The sequence below is a fragment of the Chlamydotis macqueenii genome, chromosome 1 (assembly GCF_036417535.1).
Source record: "Chlamydotis macqueenii isolate bChlMac1 chromosome 1, bChlMac1.mat, whole genome shotgun sequence".
In the NCBI taxonomy this organism is placed as follows: domain Eukaryota; kingdom Metazoa; phylum Chordata; class Aves; order Otidiformes; family Otididae; genus Chlamydotis; species Chlamydotis macqueenii.
Genome location: NC_141556.1, coordinates 193129921 through 193139698, shown reverse-complemented (window position 1 = coordinate 193139698; position 9778 = coordinate 193129921). Strand labels below are relative to the sequence as shown.

Below are 9778 nucleotides of genomic sequence, written 5' to 3'. Positions count from 1 at the left end.
TCGTGGTCCCTGGTAGAGGAATGGAGTGCACCCCAACTCGTTAGCAGAGCGCTGCCCAGGGAGGCCCCGTGGCTGGCCCAGCGCCCAAGACCTCGCCGACCTGGGGAAGCCTCACTGCCTGGTTTCGCTACCTGCCAGCGCTGTGACACTGTCGGGGTCACCCAAGCTCTCTGCTTGTGCTGCCTGCAGCCCATTGAGAGAGGACGAGTTTGATCAAGAAACGCACCCCACACCACGCGGCCTACTGCGGGAAACCACCGGCCTGGGTGGCTCCAGAACGGCCGGGTTTTGCCGGTCCGTGGGAACGGGCAACAGCCCCGGAAGCAGGCAAGCCGTGGCCAAGGAGGGCAGGGGGCCGGAGAGGCAGCCCTCGCTCCCCACACCGCCTCAGGCCACAGCCCAGCAGCCGCCACCAGCCCCCAGCAGCCGCCACCAGCCCCCAGCAGCCGCCACCAGCCGCCACCAGCCGCCACCAGCCGCCACCAGCCCCCAGCCACCACAGCCCCGCCCCTCCCACGGCCCCGCCCCTCCACGCCCCCGCCCCTCCCCGGTTGCAGGGAGGGGCGCTGTTCCCGCCCTGCGTCTGACGCAGCGCGCCGGGGGCGGGGCGGAAGTGAGGAGGCGGTGGCGGCGGAAGTGGCTGCGAGTGTGGGGCCAAGATGGTGAGTGAAGGGTGGCGGCGGCGCCGGGCGGGCGGAGAGCGGGAGCGTTAGACTGGCGGGCGTGTGTGTGGCTCCCCACCCTTCCCTTCCCCCCCTCCCATGTCCTCGGCAGCTGGGGTCTCCGAGGGAAGTAGCCGTTGGGCGAGGGGCGCTGGGGCCGTGCTGAGTCACGGGGGTCCGGCGCGGCCATGGCGGGCGCTCGTGCTGCCGGGCCGGGGGCCCTCAGCGGGGGAGAGGCCTCCCTCGTGCCGTGTGTGTCCCCCTCCCCGCGTCTCTGCTAGGCATCCTCACGGGCGCTCGGCGCCGGGAAGGCGCGAAGGGTACGCGGCTGCTTTCAAAGCACTTCCCCTGTGAGCGGGGAGGCCGAGAGCCCCCGTGGTCCCCGGCCTCCCAGAGCCGGGAGCTTGGTGCGCCGCAGCCAGCGCGGCAGCTGTCGCGGAGGGAGGTCACACCTCCATCTTAGAGTCATAGAATGGTTTGGGTTGGAAGGGACCTTTAAAGCTCATCTAGTCCAACCCCCCTGCAAGGAGCAGGGACATCTCCAACCAGATCAGGTTGCCCTGTCCAACCTGGCCTTGAATGTTTCCAGGGATGGGGCATCCACCACCTCTCTGGGCAACCTGTTCCAGTGTTCCACCACCCTCACTGTAAAAATTATTTTCCTTATAACAAGTCTGGACTACCTCCCTCTATTTGAAAACCATTACCCCTATCTTCTGTGGTGGGTAGCAGTGGTGTGACCACCCAAGATGGCCTGGGCACTGGCATGACTTGAGAGCATTACTTTTGGGGAGTATTTAATGGTTTTCTCCTTATGTTTGGCTTTCACTTTGATCTTCCCTCTTATTACATCTTCCAGGTAATGTATCTCTTTAATGCTTTCACTTACAGCAATCTCAGAAAGGTCTGGTCAGTGTTGAGTACGTTGGCAGATGCTTTATATGCGCGTAATAACAGGTATCCTGGGGTCTTCTGATTGTTATTAGGTTATTGATGATTAACGTGTTAGTACAAAAGACCTTAAGTATAAGCATGACTTTTCAGTTGGATCTGATAGTGCTGCTGGAGGAGACTTCTGAACTGAACAGCTAATCACTGTCACCTTCCAGAGTTTATTATACATTGATGGAGCAATTTGTATGAACAGTCCTAAAATCACTTCAGTAAAATCAAGCAGGTTAGCATGAAATTAGTGGTCTGGGTTAAGATGGCTTTACTCACTAAGAATGTGGAGGTGTGGTTTTTCTGGCCTTCTGCCACAGGTTACTGTTTTTCCTTCTCTCTTTCAGTTAGCTGGCATACTAGACTGCTTGAACACATCTTGTCCTCTTTATGGCAGCCTTAAATGATAGATAAAAACACTTTGATCTTACTTGATTGTGTCTGTATTGAAGTAAATGAAGGAATGCTCAGACATGTTCCCTTCTGTCCTGTCAGCTGAACGTGACCTGCCTCCTTCCTTTCTACCCCTGCAGCCCAGGGTGGGAAGGAACATGGGGTAATTGTGAGTTTAAGCCAGACGCAAAAGATGTGTGATCAGTACCTTTAACTGTTACCAGACTCTAAAATAATTCTGATTTAGTGTGGGGTTTGTGTTTTGTTTTGTTAAAGAGACCCTAAACTCTAGAGCTTCTGTATGAGTAGTTTAAGGAGTCTTTGAGCACTTTGTTTCATTTTGATTGGCCTAATGACCTATACGAAAGGGGTCTGGCTCTGTTAAGGTAATCCTTGCTTTTCTTGTTCCAGAATTCTAGAGGCGCTGCTTCTCTGCTGAAGGATAGTATACAGATTACCGAATTTTCAGCTTCAGGACCGTTTGAAGGTCATGATCTTCTGCGTAGAGGGTATACTTTACTTTTTCTTGTTAAACTGTGCCATAGCTGATGTTCAACTTCAGATATAGGAAGAAAGTATGTATTAAATGTTGACGTTTTAAAGAAGGTTCTTGGCAGATGTATCTCAAAAACTGGAGCCTAAAGCGTATGTGTTTAGTCAGGTTGTCTTTCAAGCTTGAATTTTCTGTGAAACTTTTCGCTTCAAGAAGTAGGTAGCATTAATATACTTTTACTTATTTGATACTCCTTTTTAGACAAGTGATGGCAATTATGAAAGATATGTTAGTTGTAATATACGTGTATATGAGCATGCCATAGCACTGTGGGAAATAGTTAATTTCAGCATTGGTACAAAAAGTAAAGTTAATATAGTAAAAATAGTCTTTGTTTGTTGACACTTTACATGAGTGCAAAACTGTGTACGTGTCTTGGATAATTAATCTAAAATAAGTTCATGGAGTTTAAAATGTGAGGGGGGTGGGAGAAGGTGCGCACAATATTCAATTCCAAAAGTTTGGAGACTTCTAAAATCAGATACCATGTAGTTTGGACATAATTAAAACTGTGATCTTTTAACTTATTAATATTTTTCTCTATTTCTGAGGGGGGTCAAGGAAGAAGAGCAGCTGTCATTTTGTTTTGTCAAACATGAAGAAAAGAGGATGCCTGAAATTATTATTTTTTTTTTTTCCTCTCCTCACTTCTGGTAGTGCTGCAGTTAGTCTTATTTGCTGTTTCACCATTAAGGTTTTGGGGTGGGGTTTTTTTTGGTTTTGCTTTTGGTTTTTTTTTTTGGTTAGTTCAATATATGTTAATCATGTGTCTCTTTAGGTTGATGTTTGTATCTGAGGTTAGTTTTGGAATGCAACTTAAAAAGCGATGTTCTGATTAATTTTTTGAAGTTCAATTTTTTACTTGTATTTCTAGCTTTACAAGTGTGAAAAATGAATTGTTGCCCAGCCACCCACTGGAGGTGTCAGAAAAAAATGTAAGTATAACATCAAATGTAGCCATCTTCACTCTTAACTAATTATGAAGTTTAAATTAATAGTGTGATTACCTGGACTGCTTTGTGCAGTGACAAGTGATGAGCAGGATCTTGCCTTTAACAGAATAAAGATGTTGAACCACGGTAACATTTTATCTATATAAATAACATTGTTGGCAAACTTGTTTAATGTTAACCTCCCACCTGTGACTCTCTCCACTTCAAGTATCTGAGTGGTTTTCCAAAAAGGGATTTACTGTGTAAGGTTTAGTCATCTTGAAGTTATGAAGCTGGTTGTGTGTGCAGCCTTTGTAGTTAGGTGGGAGGCACACCTGCCACCTCTGGAAGGCTGATCCTCCCATTTTGTCTATAGGTTTACCATATATCTTCATTCTCATTTCAATCTGTGAACCCATAAATTATATTCATTAAATTATTTGATCTCATCTAGAAATTTTACACCTACAGTTTGTCATAAGCACATTCAATCTTGTCTGTCACCACTTGAGAGTGGTCTGTGGACCAGAGGTTTAAAGTAAAGGGAGACTAAACCGACAGCCTTGGCTAAATAGTTGGTTGAACTGAATCTCATCTCTGGTGCCTGTTTTGTCAGCACAGATTTGATGTAAGAGAATGTCCTGAAGAAAAAGCAGTATTTGGATGTAATGTTCCAACTTGCTAAGCTAACCAGCATGAGAAGGTCTGAATGTAATGTCTAACGTATGATAATTCTGAACAGTGCTAATGCTGTCTTGAGTTAAAAGGATGATGTTAATGTGACACCAGCTTCATGAGCTTACTTATAAATACTATAAGTTTCAAAGTAATTTGTCAATTGATTTTTTTTAAACTGACTGCTATATCTTAGTGTTTAATTCTGTTCTTGCTGTATAAAACCTGTATAATGAAAAATTACATGCTAGAGAGAAAAAAAAAAAGCACAGAAATAATTAAAACAGTGGGACCCCCTAAGAAGTACGTGAACCTTTTAAATTGTTTTTTCCACATATTGTTTGGTTAGTTTTTCTGTAAGTTTATGGCTGATTTATCTAAGAATTATTTCTATTTACATTTTAATGGGAAGAGACTTACCTTAGCCTGAGATAGTTATGGTTGTTTTTACTGCTGCAACTGGTAGGTTATTCAGGTGGCAGTAGCAGAAACCAAATCTTTCTGCTACCCAGATAAGGACCTATACCCTTGTAAAATAAAAGGAACAGAACAATAATGTGACCAGAACTGTAAGTTTGGGATGAGGCATATAAATAGTATCTTCTAACTTTTGAAGAGCATTCAATATAGGTTGTTATGAAGAAAATGCATGTTATGCGTTTGAGTTCTCTTTTCCTGTTAGTTTTTGAGATGCCTTTGCGTAAATACGATTAGATTCTTGTAGCAGTTGGCTTTTGTCATGGTGATTGAGTACGGATTTTAATAGAAGAGATTTGGATTTTTTGCTTTCTTTACAGTATTGTGTCAACATGAGATGCATTGAGTCATACTATAAAAGCCAAAATTGAGACTGGATTACTCAAGCTTAAGTTTAAAAACATTAAGCATAACTTACTTTTGTGTACCTCAGTATTCATAAGCCAGCACTTTCTCATTAAATAGATAAGTGCATTTTCTTTGTCTTACTGATCAGTTTTAGAGCAGCTGGTAAGAGCATGAGCTTTCTTTTTCTTTTTGGAGTCATACGGAGTATATGTAGTGCTCTGTGTTACTACTTCATCAGAAAATAAGTATTGCAAGTGTTTTCAAGTAGAGTCTTTAATAGCCAACAATAACATTAATTCTGGCTTTCAGATTTGTGTTATTTAAACCATACTCAGTTTCCGATTTGTGCTGACAATATTGTAGCAAAGTAGTGCGAAACTGCACCACTTGGTGGTGTTAGATGTCCCAATAGTCAACAATAACACAATAAAATTACTACTATTGATTTGTAATAAAATCCAGAAGAAAAGCAATTTCAGTTTCATAAAAAAATATTACTGCATTACTAAACAAATATTAGTGCATGACTAAACAAATGTGACTGGATCACTTCATGTACATTTGAGACACATATGATGGAATCACATTTTTTTTCATACAAATTTAATAAGCATGTTCATTTAAGTAGGATGTCACAAATGTCTCCTATAGCTGTACTTGAAAGTAGCTTTTTCTGAAAAACTAATGTTGTTTGTGATAGTTCCAGTTAACTCAAGATAAAACAAACTTTGCTATGCTGAGAAATATTCAAGGACTTCACGCACCTTTAAAGCTGCAGATGGAGTTAAGAGCAGTGAAACAGGTACGCGTTTTTATCCAACTGGTATAACTTGAACTACTTGAAGAAATTTTTGTCTTGGAACGTGCTTTCAGAGAGACATCTTTCTTTGTTGGAAAACTTGTGTTTCCAAAAGTAATGCTTTTACTGGACTTATTAAAACCAACCAACCAATGCAATTAATAGTTTCCAGAATAGTCAATATGCTAAAGCCTTTCAGCTGCTGCTCTCTTATTGGTTACTTGATGAAGTGGTAACTGCTCTAGGTTTTTTTACAGGACAAGCTTCCTGTAAGTCTTCAGAGAAAAGCAGGAGGGTTTGAGTACTAATTCCTAAAATTAATACTGTCCTCTGTGGAACTATGACCTTCATGGGAAGGAATCTCTGCATCTGTAGGGCAAAGAGACTTAGGAGTCTGAAGCAGGTAGCAATTAGGGAGTGGATATAGAGGTAATGTGAAACCTGAAGCAGGGAATTTGCTGTGTGCTGCTTATTGTTCCACAGCCTTTCTTGTAAGATCAGGGGAGGTCTGTGGAAAGTTAAGTGCAAAGATTTTAACTTTTAACTGGGAAGCTGAGTCTGTCTCCTTTTCCTTCTTACCTCCTAGGATGGAGGGTAACTGGAGTGAGGCTGACTTTTGTCCCTTAGGAAACATGGAAAGCTCATTGCTCATAGTAAACTTTTTGTAGCTTATTGAAGTTTGTCAAGGTATTAAAACTTGTTTTTCCAAGTGAGCTGGAGCAATTTTGTACTCCCTTCTGGTGGATCAGGTGCTACTGAACCACAGTGAGCTGCATTAAACTTGGCAGAAATTACTGGTCCTGAAGATGGGAAAATCAGACAAGATGTATGAAAACATCCCTTGATCTCAGTCTTATGGGGACAAATCTTTTACCTATCTGATGTGAGCTCATGGCAGAAAATGAGGCAGGTGAGGATGTCCAGCTAGTGTGTCTCCACAGGTATTCTTGGGGGATCGGTGGGGGAAATATGGTGATAAGAAGGTTTTTCATTCCCAGTTTCACGTTAGATATACAAGTTCTCTTGTGGTTTAATTTCAGTTTTTTAAAATATTTACTCTGGGAGTGTATTTGAACTTTTGACAGTTGTACAAGTAGTGATTATGGACATCTTTGACATGTTTTGTGTGTAAAGAGGTGGCTACATGATAATTTTATGATTGTAAAATGTGTTCATAGTATAACTGAAGTATCACTACTAGTAGTGAATGCAATTGTAAGTACAGAAATACCGTTCTCAGGATATTTGCATCTGAACGCTCTGTGTACCACTTGACATTTTTTTGTAATATTTTGGGTGAAGGATACAGAAGAGTGTTGAAACTAACTGAGAGTGGATTTGAAGCTTAATGATTGGTGGAGATCAGAAAAATAATTAAGATTTAGATTAATTGCAAGGAGGATTATGTTTAATTGTGAAAATCAGTAGAGCTCTTTCATTTATGTGCTTAACTTTGTCAGAGATGTAGGAAACTTTCCTTTTTAAAACTACACTATTTGCCATAGCAGCTACACTGTGGTGAAAGCTACAAATCTAGTGAAAGGCTGTTCTTTTCAAAACAGAGAGATAAACAATAGAAAATGATGGTGTTGGGTAGGTTTTGCTATCTACGTGTGCCAGTAGTTCTCTTATTCGTTGTAAATTTTTGAAGGAAGAAGTGACTTTGCCTGTCACTTCTCAGTCACTTCAAACTGAGAAATAAAAAATTAAACTCCCTCAATTTCAGACTTGCAGAAACTTGAACTCTTGTTGTCTTTTTACAGGTCCAGCGTCTCCCATTTCTTTACAGCTCAAACATAGGACTGGATACTCTGAGGGGAAATGATGAATGCATCGGTTTTGAGGATATCCTTAATGGTAAATACATTCTATTTTGAATGTTATGAAAACACTTAAAGGTAAAACCTGGGAACTGTGAAGTTGTTTGCCTCTACAGAACAAGAAAATTAAATGCACAAAATAGAAATAAAAGTGTAATTCCTAAAGGCAAAGAAGCACTGTAGGAAGGAAAAGAAATGTGATTCAGCTGCTGGTTGTGTGGAAGTTACTCTGAAATATTGAGTAAACCAGTATTTGCTTGTAGGCTGGGTTTCTAATGGAGTAGAAGGTAATGCACTTACCTTGTATGTTTGTTTCCCCAGAAACTTTTGAAGTACTTGTGCAGGTTTTGACAAGTGGAGGTTACAAAGATATAAAGTTTTTAAAGTTCTATAATTAAAAAGAAAGGCAGGCTAAAAGAGAGATTCTGAACTAATGAACCAGAGATGTGCTGTGGGGAAGGCTCCCTCAAATTAACTTGATAGTTTGCAGTTGTTAGTGGGCTACTGACTGACAGTTACTATGTGTGGCATAGAATAAATCTGGAAAAAAGTTTTAAAAGGATTATTTCTTTCTAGCTGATAGTTAAGGACATGGAAGGAAGCAGAGGGTATTTAGAGGTGAAATTGGAGACTGGAAAGAGCCAGGGAGGCAGGGAACTGGAAATAATGGAGGGGTAAGTGGGAATCTAGGGGCACGTGGTGAATCTGGGATTATTTTCTCGGGTGGATTTACAGGGAGCAAGGGAAGGAATCTTAGATTTCTGTGGTTCAGGGGGTAGAGCACAGTCAAACAATTTATATGAATTTGATTATTCACTGTTGCTCACAACAAGCTGTTACATGTTTGTAGAGTGCTAAGGAGTGAGTGGGTTAGAAGTGCTTTTGGTAAGGTTCTATTTATCAACTGGGGCTGGATTAGATAATTTTGTTATCTCTGGAGGAATCAAAGGTGTTAAGATGCATTATTTATGGAAGGAAAACACTCCAATACACCCATAGGAGTCTATTTCTTCAAAAGTGCGGTCACAACTTTTTTTCTGGCCTTTTTTTTTTTAATTTTTTTTTTTTGTATGGAAAGGAAGTTCCTACTGTCAGTATTGGTATCTCATGTCCTCTGAACATTCCTTGATAACCTGTGAGTACAATGGCTAATGTCCACCATACTTCACGGAATAGATGAAATATCAGAGATACGTAAGGGCATAGAATTTCCATGAAACTAGGCGGTTAGGTGGAGAAGAGAAACCATGGGTATGTCCCAACTAACAGAAGGCCTGGAGCGTGATCTCATGTTATGCAGAGAAGCTGCATTGGAAGGAGATGTGGCACACCTGCAAGGAAAAGCCTCAGTCAGACTTGAGTTTCCTTAAACACAAAATTTGAGCAGCCTTGAGATTCAGGCTATAGGAAACTGTGCTTACGTAGAACTGGTTGGTTTTACTTGGTTCGTGTGTGTTTTTATGAAGAAAACATATGATCATCTTTATAGTTATTTGTGGCCTTTGTAGCTTTGTAAAAGCCTCACACTGTCAACTTTTTTTTTTCCAGATCCTTCACAGAGTGAGGTTATGGGAGAACCGCACATGATGATGGAATATAAGCTTGGTTTATTGTAACAAAATTTACTCCACAAAAATGTTTTGTGCGTGTCTTTATACTGCAGATCTAAATACATGATAGTAAATTGACACTCACAGTGTTAAGCAGTCCTACAGTTATCATTTGCCTTCCTTGATGAAAAGGCACATTAAATGTTTAAAGTCTATAAATTGTTCTGTGCTTGTTGTCAATGATATAAATGTCCTGTAATTAGATAAATGTCTCTTCGTACACTGCTCAGGACAATAGCTTCTTAACTATGGAAATACTATATATGTATACAAGAAATCAAAAAATACCCGTGCATTTTAAAACTGATTACTGTAGGTTAATGCATTTAATGAATGTTCTTGCAGAAGAACTTTTAAAGGGGGAAAATAAGGTATTTTCCATTGAGTAACTCTTTGTTCATGAAAATTTCCATACACTTTTTAAACTATTGAATAAAAGTTTGCTATAAATGCTGTTGCGTTCCAAAATATATTTAATCATAAATTAAGAACCTCTTATCCACAACACAAGTAGTGTTGTTCCTTTTTCTTGCTGTATCTTTTAAAGATCTTTAACTGCCAATGGAA

The 9778-nt window shown here is 40.9% G+C and overlaps 1 protein-coding gene across 2 annotated transcripts; it reads left to right on the top strand.

Moving 5' to 3' along the window:
- The first annotated feature begins 537 nt into the window (after positions 1 to 537).
- Positions 538 to 9665, top strand: POMP (proteasome maturation protein). Of its 2 annotated transcripts, none has more exons than XM_086772017.1 (6): positions 538 to 662; positions 2409 to 2506; positions 3425 to 3485; positions 5683 to 5784; positions 7545 to 7638; positions 9150 to 9665. In XM_086772017.1, exons 1-6 carry the CDS (start codon positions 660 to 662, stop codon positions 9215 to 9217), a joined length of 426 nt encoding a protein of 141 aa, XP_086628143.1. In that variant the 5' UTR covers positions 538 to 659; the 3' UTR covers positions 9218 to 9665. The 2 variants fall into 2 exon arrangements, with proteins under 2 accessions (XP_086628143.1, XP_086628142.1); XM_086772016.1 differs by lacking the exon at positions 538 to 662 and adding an exon at positions 1462 to 1521.
- The last annotated feature ends 113 nt before the right edge of the window (positions 9666 to 9778 follow it).

Bases quoted from the DNA above. Each gene is read 5' to 3' on its own strand.
- POMP (XM_086772016.1), top strand. From the start codon at position 1,477: ATGTTTGGCTTTCACTTTGATCTTCCCTCTTATTACATCTTCCAG. The intron at 2,507-3,424 runs GTATACTTTACT...TTGTATTTCTAG, and splicing joins CATGATCTTCTGCGTAGAGG to CTTTACAAGTGTGAAAAATG. The intron at 3,486-5,682 runs GTAAGTATAACA...TGTTTGTGATAG, and splicing joins TGGAGGTGTCAGAAAAAAAT to TTCCAGTTAACTCAAGATAA.